General features: G+C 47.8%; 1 protein-coding gene across 2 annotated transcripts in view; it reads right to left on the reverse strand.

Moving 5' to 3' along the window:
- The window catches only part of MYO5C (myosin VC), a 1,282,854-nt gene that overhangs the window by 1,003,269 nt on the left and 255,808 nt on the right, over positions 1-23,777 (reverse strand). For both annotated transcript variants that reach the window (XM_069624842.1, XM_069624843.1), the window contains one exon: positions 2,042-2,185. In XM_069624842.1, coding sequence (XP_069480943.1) covers positions 2,042-2,185 — 144 coding nt within the window. The remainder of the gene's footprint in view (positions 1-2,041; positions 2,186-23,777) is intronic.

Raw genomic sequence — 23,777 nt, forward strand, 5'->3', positions numbered from 1 at the left:
AAGTTTAGTTTGTGTAATGGCGCATACTGAACCACACATTGAATTCCAACAAGGAGAGTTCACTACAAACCCTTTTTGAACATTCACAAAGTTGTCAAAGGAATACTGTAGTGTGTTAAAACCCTGTGAACTCATTCTATGTTTGCTGCATCAAGAATCTTAAATAGGAGGAGTCTAAAAACTTTAGTTTAGTGAGAAGGTGTAAATCCTTTGGAATTCCAAGTGTTTTTACCCAATATGGGTTCTGGTGTTTATTCAGCATCTTCAGTAGGGTTTAATTGAAGTGCCAAAAGAACTCAATTACAAAAAGAAATTACATTTCCTCTGGGCATATGCAGAGGAATTTCAGGTAAAGAGTTTTGTTGTTATTTAAATATTAGTGTTTTTATTAAGTAAGTAAGAAGTGCATTGAATGTTGTATAAATTCTCATCTATGCAGAGACCGGATGAAGATCGAGGATCCAATGCCTGAGTTCGTTATTTTCTCCACTTTCCCCTTTCCCCACAGGGTGTCTGGAACTTAGCTGTTTAGTTCAGTTAAGAGCGCAAAATCTTAGTGGGAATGTGGGGCTCAGCAGCTCCTGCGTTGGATAGAAGATTGGACATGACATTGTCACCTTGGATCCCCCTCATCCGGGCTCAAATCCTCTTAACACAATGTTCGTAGGATATTCTTTTTCGGGTGGCTCACGGTTCACCCCGAATCCCCCTCAGCCGGGCTTAGATCCCTTTTAACACAATTAGTCTCCCTGGGCTGGGCTCGGATCAATTTCAATTTACATCAACTATCAAAAACTTTCGAATGTGCACAGGATTTGCTTGACCCACTGCAGGACCACTTCGATTTCACAATTCCTTTCCTTTAAACATTTGCCACTTTTCAGTTGGATGCCTAACAGACACTTTCCAATGAGCACCCTGCCTGACCACTGTATCGGGAGACGTCAGGTATATGTCAGGTTCCCTGGTAGATTTGGTCAGTAATATTTCATTTCAGACATTTTCCTGTATTTATTTACATTACATACATATTTTTCCCTGTATTTAATTTAGTAGATATGTTTAGGCCTTAACATGGTGATCCAGAGTGCAGAGGTTAACCCAAGCCAAAATTGTGGAAGGAGCCGGATTCCTGATTGGAGGAAGGAGAAACTAATGGCAAGGCAGAACATTCTAAACTGCCTTTCATTTGGAATTGTCCTTGGAGTAGGTCCTGTTATTTTTGTGTCCTGAGTTAGGCCTAGAGTTACAGGAGAAGAATCAATGAGCTCAACTGAGAAAAAAGAGACTTGAAGAAAGCAGGAAGATTTGTGATTGTTTCAACAATATAAAGCTAAGTGATGCACTGTGAAGAAAGAATATTTGCAGATACAAATTAGATTTTTAAAGGTTATAACATTTCGGGTGTTAGGCCATTTTCTCTCACAGTGAGCTGTCCGTGAGAAACTGTTCATGTTGGAAAGGGAGTGGGGGGTTGAGTTCCTAAGTATCCTGGGCTAAAGGTGTTACAGGGAAGGGGATACAGCGTCTCAACATCCGGTATCCAACTTCCACTCCCCGAAGACCACTCATCCAGGTGATCCTGCTGCACTGGTCCGCACCCAGGGACTGGATCCAAAAGCGATGGCCGCGTTCTGGCCACCTGGATGACATATCCCCGGGGACTAGCGGGTGTGACACCTTCAGGTTTCTCACACTCTCACAATGAAAAAAAAAAGAATAAAACTGGGACAGCAGTCGGGGATTGTGTATTCTCGCCCACTGTTCCAGCCACCTGATTGGCTGAGCGCTCTTTCCTGGGTGCGAATAATGGTTTTGGTGAAGCGATGAGCTGATGGTGAAGAGAAGCACCATGACTTTGCACAACCCCAAACTATCGGCTTGCTTTTGCAAATATTGCAAAGAACGGACTGCATTTTGTAAACTGAAATAGAATTTTTTTTTAAACTCATTGCCTCGTCAGATTACCACAAGACGTATTGTGTTTACACAAATCAATACTCCTTTTTAACATTTTCATTTATGATTCAGTTTTACTTACTTGAAAAACAACTCTTGATTTTTCGAGCAAATAAGTTCGCATGTTAGCACCAATAATTTGGTATCGCCTGTCAAAACTGATCTCCATATATTTTCCAAACCGACTGCTGTTGTCATTCCTTGTGGTCTTGGCATTTCCAATGGCCTAAAAGACATTTGTTTACATTTAATTAAAATTACAATATAGTTATCAAATTAGTAGTTACATTTTTTGACCCTGTGCAAACATGTATTAAAGAAGTGCATTTTGTCCTTAGACAATTTATACCCCTGAGGAAAACTGCTCTCCATGGTCACCGTCATTTTTCTTAGTGTGTTCAATGGCCACATACCAGCTTTACTATTGACAGTAAAAAAAGGGCATGTTTTCAAATTAGTTACACATTCATGAGGATAAAACTGAGCTCTCTGTGCCTGTGCCTCAGAATGTAGGAGTGGGCCTTTGATCACCTTAATGCAAAGTAGGCTCACCACTTAAAGAGCCAGTCCACGTTTGTCCGTAAGTTTATTGTAAGCAAGCTTATTGTACAAATGGATGGGAGGGGCTAGATGACATCAAAGAGTTAAACTAACCAGAGTGTCCCTGAACACACATTTTATACAATTTGCAACAGTTAAAACACTCCCACAGGATTTGTTACAATGTCACCCCCCCACATATGATTGGTCAAACGTATACAATGTAACCATATTCCCTTCAGTACCTACACTTCTCATTGGATACATTCATCTAAGCACTGTCTTCTTTAAACTTATAACAACATGTTTCATATGTACACTACACCCCTCTCTGGGGTCCTTCCAGATTTGGCCATAGCCACATCTCCTAGATACACAATTTACACAACTTACAAACAGTTTCAGTTATTACAGGTTTCAACTGGTTGGAATCCTTTACCCCTACCTGTGATGCACATGGCAAATTCAACAGGAATTCCATTGATGTGAAGAGGAGGGGAACAAACACACTTCCTTTTGATCTACTGTCGCTGGTTTTATCGGCCAAACTTGCTGGTCTCCATGCTTCATTCTAAACTATGTGACTTACCATTCCAACCCACATGGTGCCAACCCACGCCCTTACAACTCAATTGAAAATCTATGATCTATTGGTGCACCTTCCATGCAAGCAATGCTTGCATCGGGTTAATTTTCCGGCCCTTAAACCCAGCCCTGCCAGGTGGCCAAAATCCCTCACTCATTCAATAACAGGCTCCCATGAACTTACAGAAATTACATCTCTCTTCCATAATAGCAACATGCCATAAAACAGGCTTTGTCAAAACTGACTGAGGCTGCTGCTCCCTCTCAGCTTTCAATCTTGAAATACCAGCTTCCTGGCCATTCAAAGTTTCATCTTGCAGATCCAAGCTTCGGTGATTCACACAAACTCCCCACAATGAGGGGGCCCACAGCACACAATCATTTATTCATAATATCCCCCATATCTCCAAACTATCCCAAAAAGCTTCCTGTGTGTGTATGTTCATGCATGTGTGAGTTATATATTACTGCGTCCCCTCATCACAATCTCCATTCATAACCTTCTATCTTGCATGCGCATGTTTAACGCTTTGCTTCTCATTAAGGCTGAGTTGCACTCCATGCATCATATCATAAAAGTTGTCATTATATTGCTGAGCGCGTACAAATCTAAAAATGTATCATTTTATGAAAATACCCCTAAAAGTTACATTTATCACATGCACATACATTTGTGCCAATTTAGAACATCGCCATCACCCCAGTGCCCAATATGGCGCACGCAATTCAAATGTCTCTTTACTCGTGGGACCTTTATTAACTACCCCAACAAGATTGTCATAATTTGCTTCCCTGCTGGCAATCCTTTTGAAGTCCTTTCACCATCTTGACCTTACCCTTCCCACCAGCTACTCTCCCACCATATCCCAACTGTATTTTGCTCCTACATAATAGATTACACCCAAAAATGACATTACCAGCTTCGTAATATGAATAATACATAACACCATGCTTTTAAATGTGTACCTACCTCTACTCTCTACTCTTGACATTCTTGAACTTTGTAGGCCATACCTGCCCAGATTGATTGAATTGTGTGTCTCTCTCTACACCTCAGGTTACAATAAACCTCTCAGCCTCAACTTTGTCAAACAACTGCATTATTTACCTATTATTTCTTAGATACCTGGGCCAAAGAATACACCTACTCCTAGAGATAGTTTAAAGGTTTTTGTTGTGTGACTCAGCAGGGTGCTAGAGCCATCCTCTCTCCTTCATCTAGCAACAGTATTTCCCATTCTAAACAAGTCATCCATAGTACCCTTCTTAGTGGATATGTAATATTGACCCCTACTGTCTTTTCTCTAGATGTCTGTTTAGACTACCTCATAGACTTCCTAAACTCTCCCTACACTACCAGTTAGTCTCTACCTGAGGATTTGGGGATGTGCCTTCAGACACTCTGCCCCATGTAGTCATCTTCCTCTCATGCCCTGTTGTTCATCTCCCTCTCTGTACTCTCCGACTCCCAACTGCACCCACCTTCAAAGCGTCTACTACCTGTGCTTTCTTCTTCTGTTCCTCCAATGTCTCACACTCCTCCTATGACTGCCTCCACTCTTTGATGTTTCTGCTCTCCTCACTACTACTACTCTCTTCCCCACACTAATACTCCCTCCTCCGCACTACAACTCAACCTCACCTTCTCCTGAGTCACCCTCCTTTCATTCTCACAATCACTTTCCACTCACTCCCTATATTCCCTCTAACAATCTCATTTGCTTCACATGTATGCACACTCACCTAACAGTACCACTTGCTTTCACCATCCAATATCTCACGTTTTCCAAAAAAGTCCCCTCCACACTCCAATGCACCATACTTCCTCCTGCTTGTCTCTTGGTCTTCCAACTCTTCCTCCTCCGCCCTCACCTGAACAACCCACAACTTCTGGCTCTTCATGCCTCTCTTAATCCCCCTCCCTATCCGATAATTGGTTCTCCAACAGTGACAAATATGGCCCTGTCTTCCCAAACCAAGAGGGATCACCATTACATAATGGGGGTTAAGCCCCGCCCCTCCTGCATGTGCAGAGCCGCCATGTTGCAGGAATGGTGGCCCGCAATGAAAGCATAGTCTGTTTGAGCTAGAATTCAAGCCTCCTAGACCTGGTGGTCAAGGACAGACTCCGCACCTTTGCTTCCAGACTTGCCCCATCACTTCTACAGTTCACAAAAAGAGCTCTTCAAGGAATTGATCCTCCCTAACACCTAGGTCCACACACTCTGCATGCCCCACCCTACCCGAAACTCAGTGATCTGCTGCCCACTGTCTTCTCCTCTGGTTGCTTGTAGACCCCTTGCTGCAACTTGCCTATTCTCGCCCTCCCATGTCAGATCACTGCTCCCTTTTTCTCTGGTTCCCTCCCTGTGTACTTCCCCTTATGATTGTGAAGTGCTCCATTGCTTCCCGAAGCCAGGTCTGCGCTCAGTAAATACCCTAATAATAATAATAACAATAATAATAATCAATTCCTTGCATGCTGAGGTTGGCCAAAGCTGGTAAGGAGCTCTAGCTCATTGTTGATTGATTCTCCCTCTCCAGGTTAAAGCGGTACGTGGATTGCGTAGGACCTGAAAAAGCTAAGAGCAATGGCTCTCCTTTTGGGGGTCTCTCCCTCTCTGCAGCTGGGCTTGACTTGCATGCAGTGTGTAGCTTTTCTGGCAGTTCTAGAAAAAAAGAGAGGTATCTTGGCTAGCATCTATGCCACAAAGTATGGGGTGATGCAAGCTGGCGCCCCATGTAAAGACAGGCACTTGGGGAGAGGACAGGAATTGGGCCCTCCCAATTGACACTATGCCCCCTCTGAGGGGAGTATGATCAACATTGCGCTGCCCTGGCAAAGTATGGCTGTTACCTTAGTCTTCGGTTATTGATTGTTCTAGGTCAGAACTGGAACAAGTATTAAGTAGAAAGATTAAACAGCAATGCAGAGACCCTATCTAGTCACGCCAGTGAGAGCGTGTACCAGTGCATTTCCCCTACCCCACCTGTGCAGCTTAATTACAATAATAATAATTACAGTTATTCAGGGAGTGTTTTTGAACAGGGCGTAGGCAGAAGATAAAGGTGTAAGAATGATTAGCTAGAATAATGCTGGAGTAAAAAATAAGTTGGATGATGTTGAATGGGTTCAGTGGCTAAGTTCGTTCAAAACAATCTGTCTCCAGGAAACATGGCTAGCAGAGGTCTCCGGCCTGAAGTAAAGGTTTAAAAACGTTACTGTGTTCCCAGTTACCGCTGGATAGTCCCTAAGGGACATTGGAGGAAGGCTCTAGAGACAATGCTGCAAAGGTCTTTACCTCTACAGGCAGTCAGACTGAATGTTACAAACCCTGAGATATTTATATTCTCTATGGTTAATAGTGCTACCCTGCCCCCCACCGCCGCCCCCCCCCGCAAATTTGGTGGTGGCAAATGTATACATCTGTCCTATGGTGAAATGTTAGGGGATTTATTTATTTATTTGTTTGTAATCCACCAGAGCCAGCAGGCATCAGGGCGCAGAAAAAAGAGAAGGATGAAGAAGCAGGGTCTGGGTCAAAGGATCTAGTTAGGGATCTGGGGGTGAAGGCCCTCTTTCTGTAATACTGTCTTGAGAGGTGGATGCCAGTGTTATAATAAAAGGAGACCGTGATGCTAAATTGCAGAACGCACTGGTGGGGCCTAAAACACTGACATTAATTGAAGAAACATGCAGAAACATGCAGAATACCCAAGAGAAATAGTTTAAATGCTGGGCAAGATATCGAAGGCTGTATTATAGTTAACTTAACGTGCCAACATTCCCTCTGGGAACTACCTAGGAGATGCAAGGGGGACATTCCTCCCATGCCAATTTACAAACTGAAATTGGTTACCGATTGTTGTTTAGTGGATTGCTTTTCCTTTTATGAGTGGGATGAGGGTAACCACACCCAGTGGGTGCTGGTATGGATGTTGGAGCACTATCACAAACCCGCTCAACAAAAGCAGATTGGTTTAGTTACTTTTTCCCCGATACAGAGGGTGGACAAAGACAAGGTCTCAAGTATCCGTGGTGATGTGGAAGCCCTGTATTTAGGTGATACCCTCTTCAGTAGCTTTGTTTCTGGGGAGGTTGTTTTATTTTTTTGGACACCTTCTCAGCAACATCGATAGTAAAGCAGTATGCAACCTCATTTTCCCTAGGAAGGAAAAAGCCATTAGTAAAAAGGATGCCCTCTGTTTTGACATGGAATACAGGTTCCTTAAAGAGAGCCTGAATATGGAAATAATGGAGGGGGCTTTGAACGCAGGGCAGTTATATGCTAAGAACGAAGCATATAGGAAACTGCTTAAAGTAAAGAACAATAAATGTATAGAGCAACAATGGGTGGTGCTGGAGAAGGCAGTTTGAGAAAAAAATTTGGAAACTGCTTTCAAGGGTCTATGAGAATGAGGAGGGCAATGTGGGGGGCTATTCCACCGCCAGCACGGATAGCGCATTTTCCGATGGTTTTATGTAATGCAGGGACCTTATCGCCTCCACACAAATCATGGGTTATAGTGACCTCTGAAAGTTTTCTCTTCCCCCAAGATGAAATTGCTTCTCGCCTAAAAGAAATGGAAAAGCAGCTGGCCCTGATGGCTTAAGACCTGAATTGTTTATATGGTTTAGGGACTGGTGGGTTCCAGTCTTGGTGCAAGTATTTAATCCAATAGGCCATGCCCATACCAGGCCACTATCCTTGAAGAGAAGGTTAGTGGTTCCTCTGTTTAAAAAAAGGATTGATAGCTGGCCCTAATTGTTATCGCATGATTTCTCTCCAGGATGCCTTGACATAGATTTTTGCACGTTGTCTTGTCTCAAGGTTGGAAGAATGGGCACTGTCAAAATAACGTTCTGTCGGATAGTTAGGCTGGTTTTACGAAGGAATTTTCTAAAATGGACCAATGCCTTACTTGAATACTACTGTAGAAAAATATACCAAAGTGAGGAGTGGTGGGGTATATGCTGCCTTTCTAGTCCCATCTAAGGCTTTCGATTCAATTGATCAAACTCTTATGGAAAAATGCTTGACCGTATTGGTATACCTCAAAGCCTCCTTCAGTTAATTCAACTGCTTCACAAGGACACTTCTGCTGCTGCCCGCTGCTCCAAATCAAATGATTACTCAAACGACTTTCCAACAAATAGGGGAGAGGATGGGGGGACGGTAAACAAGGCTGTGCACTTGCCTCGCTTCTTTATCTTGTTCTTGTTAGATTTTAATCCACATAACTCTGCAGTTAGGCTCATCCCCCCTTTACTAAACGGAATTAAATTCAGAACTGTACTGTATGCGGATGATGCTTCTTTATTAGATCTTTCTCCAGGAGGCCTACAGCAGAGTGTGCTGTATGCAAATTCATATTTTAACAACCATGGTTTGAAACTAAATCTGACAAAAACAAAGATTATGATCTTTGGAAAGGGTGGGCCAACGTGCAGCTGGTTTATTAATAAAGAAAATATAAAGATTGCTAATGCTTACAGATACTTAGGGCTGGAGTTTGCGAACAAAGGAGGTTGGGGGTGTATATTTAAAAAAGGTTGCCAAGCAGGCTGCACCAAGCTATAAGGGGCTACTTTGCTTCTATTATCAGGGTCTTTTGCGGTGTGTTTGTCTGTCTTTTAGTGGGATTTCCAAATCGTTTTTTTGTGCTAGGGTGCCTGTCCTTTGTTAGTTGTTTCCCTTGCTTGCCGTTAGTAATTGTGAGGGGTCAGCAATGCGAGGCAGACAACTGCTTGTAGTTTTCTCAGCGTCTGACATGTATTCATAATAAAAACTGCAAAGAAAACTTAACCAAGACTACTCTACCAGGGAGTTCCCTACCTAGTCTCGGTTCTACGGGAAGTTCTCCCAGCATACACAAAACTGGCCCTCAAGCTAAACAACAAAACATTCAACGTAAATCATAAACAATATAAACAAGCGGTTCCAAACAGCCAGTGACTTGGATGACCTTCACCTGTCCTGGGTAGATCCTTTCCCAAGGATTATCCAAAATCCATCTCTTCAAGTGTTCATAAAGAAAAACAAAGTTTTGAATCAGTTCTTGAGAATCCCAAAACAAACAAAAGTTCACCCAAACAAAAATCCACTGGTAAAAATTCTTAGTCGTTCTGTTGAAAAGTTCCCATTCCAATTTCAGCGAAGAAAACATCAACAATGGTAATCCTGGGGAGGCCACCAGGGGGCGCACAGGCAATGGCTGCCTGAGTGCACAGCTCCCGCCTTGACTGGGTTACCGCAGGGGATTTCGCCCCCCCCGACCCCCCTGGCAGGCCCACCTCGACGGATCCGCCTGGGGACCCCCCCGGGCACCCACCAGACGAAAGAGCAGCGCTCGGGGTCCCCGGATAGCCGTAGTTCGGGACCCGGGCCTCCTGAGCGATTTGCTGGGCGCGGCCTGGGCGGCAGCGGAGCACCAGAGGAGAGGCACTCCTCGCTCGCGCCCTTCTGGTCCCTCGACTTGGCCTGCCCCCTCCCCGCGGCCGACCTCCTCGACGGGAGCGGAGGACCGGCCTGGACGGGGACCGGCCCCTTGGGGGCCAGGAGACAACGCGGCAGCCCGGGGGGCGGGACCCCCCCGCCCTCCGCCCCTCCCCTCGACCCGGACAGCACCACATGAGGATCCCCCAGCGAGGTGAAGGACGGGGACTCCCGTGGCACCCGAGGGCCCGACACAGAGGGTCCGGGGCCCGGTGCCCCCCCTTGACCCACGTGGACAGCACAACACAGATCTGCCCCCCCCCCCTCAGGGGACTTCGATCGCAGGCCGGCGCGGCCCTGTGGAGTGACGTGGCGGTTGGGCCGCGAGGTGCCCGAGACCCCTGGAGGGCGTCGGTGGGGGCCGCAAAACATCAGCGGAATGCGCTGCCCCCCCCCCGGATACAGAGACTGGGCCACAGGCCCCTGGAACTACCCGGGAGCGAGGCCCCCACCTGCAGAGGGTGGGGCGTGTACCCGCCCGGAGGTGGCTCCCCCACCCCCCTACCTTCTGGAGAACAGGGTCGGGTGCGGGAGTTGAGGCACCTTCCCCCCCCCTGTCTGCTTGGACGCCCCGCCCCCCCCTTTTCTTGGAGACACAAAGCCAGCGCACCTCGACGTGGGGGATACCGGGGTGTGAGGCCCCCGCCGGTCGCAGGTGGGGCGTGTGCCCGCCCGGGGGTGGACCCGCCTCTCCCCATCTCCATATCTAGTGCCCACTGGCTGGGGGCATCGGACCCTCTCCCCCCCACCCAACGAGAACAACCCGCCTGTCCAGGCCACAGGGGCCCTCCAGGCGCCATCACCCCCTCTCAGAGAGACCGGAGGAGGCCCAAATCGGGCATGACGAACTTGTCCAGGGTGTGAGGCCCCCGCCGGCGGACAGGCGGGGCGTGTGCCCGCCCCCCCAGACTACGATACTCCCCAGGGGGCATCGGGGAAAACCCCAAACGGGGCGAGGGGTGACCGGACCGTGCCCCCTCTTCCCCAGCACGCTCCCCCCCAAAGCGGTGTGGGCGGCCCCCTACCCCGTTCGGGACCGCGGAGCATTGGCCTGCAGAGCACAGGGAAGCGTCAGATGAGCTGGAGGGAAGCCCTACAGGGATACCGCTTCCAGGACACCGCAAGGGGCAGCGGGGGCACGAGCCTCAAGAGGACCATGACCCATTCGGAGGGTGCTACCCCATCCTCGGCTGCAATGGAAAGGGGCTTTGCCTCGATTTTACAGGAAATCAGGGACATGCGGTCCGACATAGCCCAGAAATTTGAGAAAATGGACCAAAGGGTGGACAAGGTTGAGGACAGATTGTTGCAGGTCGAGACCAACCAATCGTCTTCAGCAGCCCAGGACGTACAAACATACATGAGGCTGACGGCCCTGGAGAAGAGGGACGAGGAAAGAGCTCGGCAGATGGACGATTTCGAGAACAGGGAGAGGAGAAACAACCTCAGAATTTTTGGTGTGCCCGAGACAGAAGGGGAAACGGAGAGGGACATCACCCGAGTGGTGCGTGAGATCATCACCCTCTTGTTCGCAGAAGAGATGACAACCGAACCCACCTTCGACAGGGTACACAGAGCGGGGGGCAGGGCGAGATCGATTTTGGTCCGGTTCCACTACTACACGGAGAAAATTAAAGTGCTGGAGGAGGCCAGAAAGGCCAGAGAAATCACCTACAATAACGCACAGGTCTCCATATACCAGGACCTCTCGGCCTACACGCTGGCTAAGCGTAGAATGTGTCGCCCCCTCACGCAACTACTCAAGGAAAAGGGCATACGCTATAGATGGGGCTACCCGTTCTCCCTAACTTTTGAATACATGGGCCAACGCTCGACCCTGACCAAGGAAGAGGATATAAGGGGGGCTATTCAGGAATACACAGTGGACTCGAACCCCTGGAGGGGCCCAACGGGGCCGGAGCATGGCAGACCTAACGGCCCTGGACCGTCCCGTGAAAGAAGAAAGCGCACCGGCGCGAGGAAATACAGGAAAATGAACACCCCTTCCCCAGCGAAAGATGGAGAACGGAATGACTCAGAGGACTGAAACGGGGACGTCCGATCGGGTCCTTGACAGATGGGCGCAGATCCTGTGATTTCACCATTTACATCGTCCTACTGAACAGCAAGTATGATGGGTTCACACGCGGGACGCAGCTGAGGGGGGGCTACTGGGGGGCTCAAGGGAATGAGCATCTTACGTGGATTTCCTGGCCGAGGGGGGCAGGCTGGTTGTTTGGCCAAAAGCCAGTGACGGCGGAACTAATTGGCTGGACGCCGGGGTGGGGATACACAAAAGTTGGGGTTGTTCAGTTGGGGATTGGGGAGGGGGGGCAGTTGGGGTTTCGTTCTAGGCCCACCCGAGGGGCAGGGGAAGGGGGCGCAGGGGAACAAAATACTATCCAATGGGAGCATGCAGGGAAGAGCTATGGGTAGAAGTTGACCGAGAGAGAGGAAATTCTAGATCATGGCTGATAGTCTGCCCGCCCTGGGGGTGGGCTCCCTTAACGTACGAGGCCTGAACACCCCTACGAAAAGATCCCTGGTTTGCAGGGAATTTAGACGGACAAACCTTGATTTTCTCTTTGTGCAAGAGACTCACTGGCCACGGGGGAAGGAGCCCAAGATGCGGGGAGGAGGGATCGGGGAGGTCTTCAGCGCTTCCCACAAAGGCAAAAAGAGGAGGGTCGCTATTTTAGTAGCGAGGAACGTGGGTTTCGAGAACGAGGCCACGTTGAAAGACCCAGGGGGCCGCTATCTGCTAGTGCGAGGATCCCTGCAGGGGGCCCCACTCACCCTTGCCGTTATCTACGGCCCCAACGAGGGCCAAGCACAATTCTGGGAGGAGGTGAGCGATAAACTCAAGCATTTCGTCCAGGGAACGGTAGTGGTGGGGGGAGACTTCAACATGGTCCTGGACCCAGTCCGAGATAGGAAACGTGCAAGACCCCAGCCCTCCATAGCGGCAGACGAGATCATGGCTCGTAACTTCCAAAGGGTCAACTCAGAACTGGGCCTGGTGGACACGATTCCGACCCCCAGAACAGACGCCCCCTCTTTCACATATTATTCAGCGGTCCACACGTCTTTTTCCAGGATAGATTACATCCTGACAGACGAGATCCTGCACCCATTCATTTCGGGCTACAGGATTGACCCGGTCCCCTGGTCCGACCATGATCTGGTCCGCATCACTGTAGCGAGGGGAGGGCTAAGCGATCGCAGGAGGAGGTGGAAGTGCAATGACTCCTTGTTGAAAGACAAGGTCCTAGCCCAGGAGGTTCTTGAGGCCATCACAGACTTTTTCGAAATCAACGACAATGGGGAGGTAGGTTCGCATACCTTATGGGACGCCTTCAAGGCTACCCTTCGGGGAGTCCTGATCAAAATGGGAGCCCAGAAAAAAAGGGAAAGGGAGACCCAGGAAAGGGTTTTGAGGGCGAAGATTGCCCAACTCCAACCGGGGGGCCCTCCCACGGCCCCCTTGGACCGTGCTCAGGTGGCCGCTCTGGCCGACCACAGGCTCCAGCTGAGGGATCTCCTCCTCCACAAGACAGAGAGAAGTCTCCAACTGGTCAAACAAAAGTATTACGAAAAGGGAGACAGGGCGGACAAGATCTTGGCTTGGAAACTGAGGGAGGTTCGGAGAAGTAGATTGGTGAAGGCAGTGAAGAACGAGGTGGGTGTGGTGGGCCACGATACGCCCCACATTGGAGAGGCCGATACTACGAGAAGTTATACTCTTCGGAATACAATGGGGGTGAGGCGGAGATTGAGGGGTTCCTAAACTCTTTACAGATCCCAGCCCTGTCCAGCGAGATGGCGGAGGGGTTGGAGGAACCGGTGACGGAGGACGAGGTGGAACGGGCGATCCGAGGTATGAAAGTGGGCACTTCCCCGGGGGAGGACGGTTACTCGGTCTACTTCTATAAAAGGTTCCGCTCGACCCTTTCCCCCCACTTGGTGAAGGTGATCAACGCGGTGCTGGAGTGGGGTTCCCTCCCGGACTCCATGATGGAGGCAATCATAGTGGTTCTCCCCAAAGAGGGCAGGGACCCTCTTTGAGGAGAACCACTATGAGTACTAGGAGAACCTAGAGGAGTGTTCCTCCTACCGCCCAATTTCTTTTTTGAATATTGACGTAAAAATCCTGGCCAAGGTGATAGGGGGGCGGGTGGAGGGGATCCTGCCGAAACTGATCCATGGTGACCAGGTGGGGTTCATCAGGGGAAGACAGGGCTCAGATAACATCCGTAAAACTATTGATCTACTTCACAACGCCCAGGTGTCTGACCTAGACGCAAGCGTCCTGTCCCTCGATTCGGAAAAGGCGTTCGACAGGGTGGAGTGGAGATTCATGGAACTCACCCTCCGGAAAATGGGCTTTGGGTCACACATTAGAGAATGGGTGGCGGCGTTATATAGGGCCCCAAGGGCTAGGGTCCACGTGAACGGCAAGTTGTCAGAACCATTCCCCCTCTCGCGGGGAACAAGGCAGGGTTGCCCACTGTCCCCTTTGATCTACGTCCTCTCCATGGAACCCCTGGCCATTGCAGTCAGAGCTCACCCGGACATAAGGGGGATAAGGCGAGGCGAAGTGGAATTCAAACTCTCCCTGTTCGCGGACGATATCCTGGCCTACCTGGTGGACCCGGTGTCCTCGCTTCCCCCCTCCTGTCCCTGATGGCAGCCTTTGGTCGCCTCTCGGGCCTTAAGATTAATGCTTCTAAATCAGTTCTGCTCCCCATGAGATCCCTGGACCCGGTCTTGGATCCGCTGGTCAGCCTGGAGGGGATATCAATAGGGAAGGTCTCCATTAGATACCTGGGAGTCCTTCTCACCCGGGATCTGTCCAACCTCGTCCAGGCCAATTATGATCCCGTAGTATCAAGAGTCACTGCTGATCTTAGGAGGTGGGGGGCAATGATTCTGTCATGGTATGGCCGGATGACGGCGGTGAAGATGAACATACTCCCGCGCTTGCTATACCTCTTTACCGCCCTCCCGACTAAAGTCCCCAACCAAACCTTCAGGGTCCTCCAGAACGCGGTGCGGGAATTTATATGGCAGGGTAGGACCCCGAGAACCGCAAAGGCCGTCCTGACCTTGCTGCAGGAGGAGGGAGGATTTGGGCTGCCAGACTTTCAACTCTACTTCCGCGCTGCCCAGCTACGCGTACTTTTGGAACATATGAAAGAGGGGATGGGCACATACTGGTCGTACCTAGAGGACATGGACGCTTACCCGCTTAAGGTTCGGGACCTCCTTTGGGCCCCAAGCAAATTCATTCCGAACAGACTCAAATCACACCCAACTTTGGGAGTCCTCTGGGCGATCTGGAAGGAAGGCCCCCAGACGGCCCACTTAACGACATGGCCGTCACCGATGTCCTCGCTTTGGGGTCACCCCCTCAAACTGGGTAGCAGGGGGTTCCGCAACACACAGTCATGGTCCGACTCGGCGCTGGAGTGGGCGGGGCAAGTGTTTTGGGAAGGAGAGTTTCTGCCCTATGAGGAATTGAGAGAGGCCCTGGGGCAGGGGTCCCTCACCATATTTGAATGTCTCCGCCTGAAGGGAATCCTTGGCGACCAATCCTGGGGACAGAATTTGAAAAGACAGCTGACCCCCTTTGAGAAATTCCTGGATACAGCGACCACCAGGAAGGGGGCGATCTCGGGGATGTACAGAATACTGAACACTGTTAACCTGGGGGAAAGAAGGAGATTCCGCGCCTTCTGGAGGGACCTGGCGGGGGAGGAGATCTCTGAAGACGCCTGGGCAAGGATATTTAAAATAGCCTTCCATGGGAACTTATTCACAGCGGACATGGAACACAACCTCAAGATCCTTCAGGGGTGGCATAGAGATCCCGCAAAATTGTCAAAGATGTTTACGGGAGTGTCCCCCGCATGCCCGAGGGGTTGCGACCAGGTCGGTACAAGAGGGCACATGTGGTGGCACTGCCCGAAAGCACAGGCGTATTGGGTGGAGGTTAGAGGCTGGATCGCGGAAGTCTCGGAGGAACTGCTCCCCCTAAACCCTCTAACAATGCTACTGGGCCTCCCCCCTGAGGACACGGACATAGCCAGATACCCAAGAATGTGGGAAACAATGCTGAGGGCGGGAAGGGTGGTCCTGGCCCAGAAATGGAAAAGCCCGGAGACCCCCTCAAAGGAGGACTGGTTAAAAAAAGTTAAAAACATGTTCCTGATGGATAAACTCACGGCAATGATGAACAATGGTCTGAGTACATTCCAAGCCAACTGGTACGGGGTACAGCAGACATGGGGATGGGACGTTAACTGATCCACAGGGTAGAGTCACGGAAGGAACGGGCGCCCACGCCCCGGGAGACGGCGGACATTACACAGCCACACATACAGTCAACGCTCAGACTCTTTCTCAAGCTCCAGATACATTGAGCTCTCTAAGCGTCTCCTTACAAGAAGCAGGCGTAAAGGGGTTTAAGTTTGTTTGGGGGGGGTGGGTTCGCGGGGGGAGCGGGTGGGGGGGGTCACCGGGCCTGTTATAAGTATAATTTTTCATCTTTGCTGAAAAGGTTTCATGCCCGTTTGTTCTATTATGAAAATGCTAATAAAACAAAGTTTAAATAAACAATGGTAATCCTGGATAGCCTTCTTCCAGGAAATTCCGGTAACAGTTCAAGGACAAAAGGACTACTTGTACATCAACAACTGTCCATATGTTAAGAATCTCTGCAGCGTCTTTAATATACTTTGTCAGGATGCTTCTTCTTAGGGTGTTGCTTTCCTCTCGACAACTCCCTTCTACTACTGTTACTGTTTGCTACTGCTTCAACCACTTTCAATACAACATTCTCTGACAGCAGTATAGACAACCAAAGTTCTGATAGATCTGCTTCAACTTGCTACCTTAGGCAATTTAGAGACAAGACTCTTCGACCTCCACAGGTAGGCAAGGCCATCTTCTTTTGTAGGTCATAAGGAAAGGACAGCCTCTTTGCTTCTTCTGCCTGTCTTACTGCTGCCGGTATAATCCGCCTCTGCTCCCAGACTGCTTCTTTCTCAGCTTCAACAGTCTCAGCATTACAGATTGTTAACTTAATTTTCTTAAAAGCACCAACGTCCCTTCCCCAGCTTTATGCACGCCTTCTCGGTTCCGGCAGCTACTCCAAAGCTGTATTGCCACTCTTGGAGCTCTGAATAACATTGTCACACTTATATCAGAGGACACTGGACCTTTAACAGCTTCAATAACTTCAAAATACATGTGGATAGATTTTTATAGGGCTGGTTTCACTATATAAAGGATGTTCCTACTGGCTTGGGTAATGCGTGTTGTTCTCTTTACTTCAGCAACTTCTATATTTATAAAATACTTGCTCTGAATGTTACATGGTTTAATCTTCACAAGAAAAAATAATTTAGGTACACACAACCACTCTTCGATGGAGATTTTCACTGTTGAGGAACTGTAAAGACTTGCATTTCCTTTCATGATACTGTGACTTTGATCAGGAATCATAATTATTCACGCGCGACTTCTCTTTGTTAAAATATCCCTTGTAACAGTTTGAGAAATTTCTTTTAAACTTTGCCGAGTAATTTAACAAAGGATTCCCCTTCTCAATTGGAGACACATTCGACCACTGCGGTATGGTTATAAAGTTCAACAATGGAAATGGAAAACGTTTTTGTTTATGCAAGCACTTCCATTTGCTTTAGGTGAGCCTGTGATTCATTTCCTTTTGTCCTAGGACTTCTCACAGCAACTAACAACTAACTTCCACTCGCTTCTGCTATCATCCAAGTGGAAATTGAGCTCGTAACAGTTACCGGCAAGAGCTTTTCAGTGAATCTGAACACAGAGCTTTACTCACCGGCTAGAGTAACACTGTGGTTGCGGGCTGCTTCCACTTCCCGACTTTTCTTCTTTCTACTACTACTTCAGGCGCTCTTGGGCTCCACACCTCTCTGCAGCAAGGGTGTCTCCGATCCGGCCTCAACCACGGGGAGTCTCCTTCACTCCTCGGACCTTCGGCTTGCTTCTGCACATGCGCCTCGGATTGGAGAACAATTTCAGCTCAGCAATTACAATTACTATGCGCACCGGGGAAGACCTTCAATCTCACCACGTCTCTCTCAGTGCAGCCATAGCCAGACAGGGTTTGTGAACACAGGACCAACTCAGAACCTGTAGGTGAAATCTGCTCTTTTCTCATCCCTTAAGCGATCACACTTCCTCTTGAACTGCCAGCCTCATGCGCTTCTTCTTCTGCTACTACTACTAGCCTTCCAGCTTCTGCTCCAGCTCCTTCCCTCTGCTCCTTCATGCTGCAGCCTTTTAAACCTCTTAGGTGGGGTTAGGTTCAGTTGCAGGCTATTCATATTAACTACCTGACCTTGGCAAAGACTGTTAGGCCTACTTGTCTGTCCTTCACTTTAACATGCCTCCTGAGCCCTCTTCTTTGTCTCAGTCCCTATGGTATTATGGGGCATGTAGTTCACTTCAGTGAAGTTAGTTATTTCCACTCTTTTTACACTTTTAAGGGTAGTTTTAATTGCCTTTGTATTTTTAGAAGAGGGTTTGTGGGTTTCAATTTTATTAGAGACAGATTGTATAGAAAAGAAAACACCCCCACTATTCCTATTAATGTACTTTAGATATTGAGGAGGGAATTTGAGTTTAGGGATAAAAAAAAAGGTTTGTTCTTTTGATGTAATAGGTTTAGATGTGTGTGACGGGGTCTCCTATCACAAATAACCCCACTGACTCCTAAAGTCAAGTTTCAAGAGTGTTTATTAAATTTAATTGTCAGAATGGCTGGTTTATTTTCCTCTTTGAGTTGCTCAGGGCCTAATGGGCTGGGAACGTTGGTGCTGGGGCCGGCCCTTTCCTCTCTCACCTTCCTGGGCATGGAACCCACATCCCAGCCCCAAACATCCCTACCGGGCTGTTAGTCACTATCGATCACTAACACCTACATGTTCTTCTAACCACGACTATAGGTATTTTCCCTAAAACTCTGGCTATCTGTATCCGTAGGGAACTTCTAACATTCCCTCCCATATCATTGGTTAGTCGCTCCGGGAATAGGGAATGGTGCCTTCTTTCACCCAGTGTCACACTCACACCTTTCACAGCCTCTCACTCCTGACCGTTTACTATACTGAACCTTCTAACTGTTATCCTACCACCTTCTCACTATCCTTCCAATCTCACACTCTGCCTTTCCACCTCCACCCTTTGATCTTACTTCCTTTTCCCACTCCTTTTCTTACTACTAATTATATCTCCATCTACTCCTCTACCTTGGTTGCTTTTTCCTCCTTCCTCTCACACTACTTCCCCCCTCTTGCTATTCCCTTCGTTATAATGTCTATCTCACTTAATGCCAATGGCTGCTCCTACTCTCCCACTCACTGTCGCTCTTCCAGCTCTATTACTGTTCCTAGTTCCCTTCTACCACTATCTCTCTACTACCTTTACTTCTCCAAGACACTCGTGGATATGGTGCCCTGCATACCGTTCTCGCTATTACAGAACCCAGGGATATGGTGCCCTGCTCACCCCTGTATTACCGACTACCACTCTACCACTTGTATTCTTCCCTCGTTATTCCCATCACCTACTACTTTTACTCCTAGCAACTTCTACTGCTACTTCCACTACTATCTCACTTCAACACTACTCCTATTCTACCTCTAATACTCTCACTCTCCTCTCTCTCACACCAACACTCCACAGACCTCCTCAACAATAGCCTCTGCACTCCAGTCTCTCTCACCTCCTCTGGTCTCTTGGACGTCCTCCTCCGTCTCCTGTCCTCACCCAACTAACCCACACCTACACACTCACACACACCTCCTTAAATAACCCAGCCCTCCCAGGATTGGCCACTCACCATGTCCAATCACCTACCTGCATCAAGGGGGAGTGTTTAGGGAGGCTTCAAAAGGGGCTTGTAAGCCCCGCTTCATTTCCGGAAGCATCGCTTGCAAGGTCAGTGCAAGAGTTCCTGAGGAACTGGAGTCCCTGTTCCATAAGGCCTTCTAATGGGCCTTTTCAATCTTAATATTTCTGGTGAGCTGGTGGGAGCCTCATTAATAGGGCCTCTTTTCCTGAAAGGTGCATAGATTTCTGGAGACTTTGCTACACAGTTTTCTAGCATGGTCGGTGTTAGGCTTCTGGCTCTGTGCTGCGAGGAAGTGTGAACTTATGCTGCGTGGTGGCTTCCCTCTGCTGCCTCCCGCTGCGGTCTTTCCCCATCAGTGTTCGCTTTCATCATCATAGCTAAGGAGGAGATGGGAGGAGGTCTGTACATGCTCGCACAAGCACCAGGGAATGTTTGGGGTGGACTCCCTCCCTTCCCTTTCACGGCCTGTAAGTAGGCCTTGTGACAATGTTATAATCTCAGGTTTTACCACCCTAGTTTTAACTAAAGGCTGAAAATCATTAGAACAACAATAAGCTATAACTTCTTCTGGAATGGTGGTATGAGCATCCCTGTCAGAGGACAAATACTATGTCTCATCTCACAAAATCTCACTAACCAGGGCCCTCTCTCCACCAGGTGATCCTCCCACAGTACACCACCCCCAGGATTGGGATCAGAAAGCGCCTGCCCTCTCCTGGTCACCTGAGGGATTCTCGAGGCAGGGTATTAAGGGGGGTTCTGCAGGATTCCCCACATAATCCATAGGCATCCTGTACAGCAAGCAACTGGTAAGAAGTTTCCAGCCTTTTTGGGGGTTTGTCTGTGTTTTTAGTGGAATTTCCAAATCGTTTTTTGTGATGGGGTGCCTGGCCTTTGTTAGTGGTTTCCCTTGCTTGCTGTTAGTAATCCAAAGGGCCCTGCCTGCTTTTCACTCCCTCCGACTGGCCTGCATCCTTGGTCACATGACCAGGAAACACCCTTCCTTACCGGCCCTCCCAGGGCAGCCTTGCCTGGGCAGCCAGCAGCTAAGGCCCTGAGGTAAAGAAAGGGCAACGCCATCCTAAGCAGCTCCACTCTGTGTTTGCCCGTGTTCGCCTACAACGCCTGATGCAGACAACCTACAGCACGGATAAAGTAAGCGCGGTGTGGGTGGGGAGTACAGCCATTACTGTACTCCAGTAAAACCCCTCCACTCTTATTACCTAACATCATATAGCTACATGCATTTAGTCTAATTGTGTAAGGTAGCCACTTTCTGCATTTAGCCTAATTGTGTAAGGTAGTCATATTCTGCATTTAGCCTAGTTGTATGGGGTAGCCACATTCAGCGTTTAGTCTAGTTGTGCGGGGTAGCCATGTTCTGCTTTTGGCCTAGTTTTATGGTATATCCTTATTCTGAGTTTTGGCCTAATCGTATAAGGCAGCCATTTCTGCATTTAGCCTAAATGTGTAAAGTAGGCATTTTCTGCATTTAGCCTAATTGTTTAAGGAAACCACACTCTGCATTTAACCTAATTGTGTTGGGTAGTCATAATCTACATTTAGCCTAATTGTGCACGGTAGCCATATTCTGCGTTTTGCCTAGTTGTGTGATGTAGCCTTTTTTTGCCTTTTGGCCTAATTGTGTAAGGTGGCCATATATTGCATAAGGTGTTTTCTAAAAATCAATTACTCCTTGTCTGTTCACGTATTTTTGGCCCTGCCCCTCTTTTAAATCTATGCGTTTTACTAATTCTGTACTCATTTAGTCTTCCTGGGCATTTTAGGCCCTGATCTCTTTTTGAATCAAGGTGATAAGTAGCACTGCTCTTTGTACATAGACGGAACCATGGATGTTGTTTGAACCCATTGTTGTTTGTACAGCTAATACATTTCTCCCTTTGCACACCGCACCACACCCCGCACTCACATATAACACAAACACTATTGCACAACACATCTGCCATAAGAATGAAGCTACCTTTAACAACAAACATTCGAACTGTAGCTTCCGACATAATTCTCTATGACCTTAAACACAATCCACCCTGTTTAGTTGATAGTTTACCTCTGCTGCGCCCATCCATTAGCCATTCAGACATGGGTGACAAACAGGGTCTTGGCCACCCCCACATAACTTTAATGGCTCAAATTCACACACACATAATAGCACCTTCCAATTCTCCCAATTTTGGACTGCGGCCCCTCCGAGGGCGTTCAACCAACAAGCGCGCGGGGATCATAATTATGGTGAAAGGCACAATACAAATGCCAAAATGAATGAATTAATTAATTGTTATAGGGGGGGAAGATTGGACAAATGCCTATTAGTGCCTGAAGCAAAAACACAGATGTCAGCCTTATGGATCTGGGGCTTTTCCCACTGTGCAACTTTGGGGGTTCTGCAGACCAGATTCTTGAGGAAAGTGGCAAGGTTATTGCCTAGTATCCCTGGTGATCCTCTGAGCCTTGAGTTAGGTGTCCTTAGCGTGACCTCCCAAGCACAAAGAAGGTTTCTCAAACTAATTTTGAAGATCCAGCAAGACCCCTCCATGAACAGAAATATAGGCAACGCACTCATGGGGATGATGACTTCCCCCGCACAACAAAGGTTTTGCTGGCATTCAAGTGGGATTGATCTGATGAAGAGGTGGAGTTTGGGGGAGGCCGCTGTTTTTAGCAATATGATTAAATTGCAAAGGCATGGCCCTTCCTAAAGAAAGAGCAGCAAAAACTAAAATGGGGTAGGATTCTGTCTAGAATAAAATAACGACAGTCATTAAAGCTATACAGTAAAGCGTGTAAAGGTTTAGGGCTAACGCTTAATAAAATTTGATAAGCAAAATTAAGTCCTCCAAGTGCAGAAGACCAGCACTGATAAGATCAAATATGTTCCCCTTGAAAGCTTTAATGAATTGTTTGGGTTCTGATGAACTGTGTTCCTGCCGTTCAGGCAAAGAAGAGGATAAGGTGCCTTTTTTATTATTTTGTACATTTTTTTTTACAGATTTTAGAAGATGGCTTGGGCCTCGTTTTATCAAAAATAATATTAGGTCATATAGGGAGGCAATGTCCCTGTTTATGAATCATAGCGATGAAAAGTATTTTATAATGGTGCAGTCCCATTGGAAGACCGTATGTGAATCAGGCCCTATGTATGACATTTTAAATTGTTAAATCAGCATTTAGAAGAATATCTAGAGCACTCTGATGTTTTTAGATGGGTTGTGATTATATATGTTTTTAAGGTTTTAAGATAACAAATGCTGTAAAGTTTTTATGTTGATGGATATTTTCCAAATAAAGTTGCCAAGCTAAGCTAACCTGGCTTCCACCCTGGTAAGCCTCCCACCCAAAACTGAGAGGAGTTCCCATCCCCTCGTGACAAGGTCTGCTTACTGACTTCCTCACAGGATGCACATAGTAATTGTTCTGCCAGCTTTAACAGCCATCTGAAGTGAATACAGACTGCAGGAATCCACAGACTGCAATGTGTCAAATGATTGAGTTTGGGCTTGGTTATGGCATTAGCTGCATATTGCTTGATGTCTTTGAGGGTTTGCACTCTGCACTGTTATATTACAATGTGCAACAGTTTGCACTCCAGATATTTCTTGTGCAAGGTGATTGACCACATTTCTCAGAATTTTCTGAAGTAAAATGCACACTGACTGTAGTAAGTAATGCATAATCCATTGTTTGATCCACTTTGGATTTTATCTGTGCTGAACTAATGCAGAAAACATTCCCCGAAATCCCTCATATCAGGATATCATTTAATGAATACCGAGTTGTAACTGAAAGACCTGTTTTCCTGCTATAAGCAGAGACCATATTTGGATCTTCCTTAGCTCATTCTAAATATGTGGCATTCATCTATCAATAATTTGTATTTGTAATGTGTCAACTGCGGTTTCAGCCATTTCGTGGCAACCCCCCGCCCCAAGGTAAGAGAGCAGGAAACGGACAAAAATCTTTCACATGCCTTGGAAGCAATTTAAAATCTAGGTGCATATTAAGGTGATGAGTAAATTGCCACAAGTGAGGGAGGAAGGACAAGTGCAATAGGGGAGGGAAGTGGGAAAGTGCCAAATAACAGGTTCAAACAAATAGTGTGTGAATGAAACCCCAAGAAGTGCAAGAGCCCGACGAGTGGCAGGACCAGGACGGGTTTTAAAGAAACAGAATGCAAGTGGGATGCATAGGGACGCTGAATAGGAAGGAGGAAGAAGACAGAAGGGCAGGAGCAGTGCCCAAAGAGATGAGTCTTAAGTTTCTTCCTCAAGCACAAGTGGGTT

This window comes from Ambystoma mexicanum, chromosome 11 (assembly GCF_040938575.1).
Source record: "Ambystoma mexicanum isolate Mex_15411 chromosome 11, UKY_AmexF1_1, whole genome shotgun sequence".
NCBI classification, from domain to species: Eukaryota; Metazoa; Chordata; class Amphibia; order Caudata; family Ambystomatidae; genus Ambystoma; species Ambystoma mexicanum.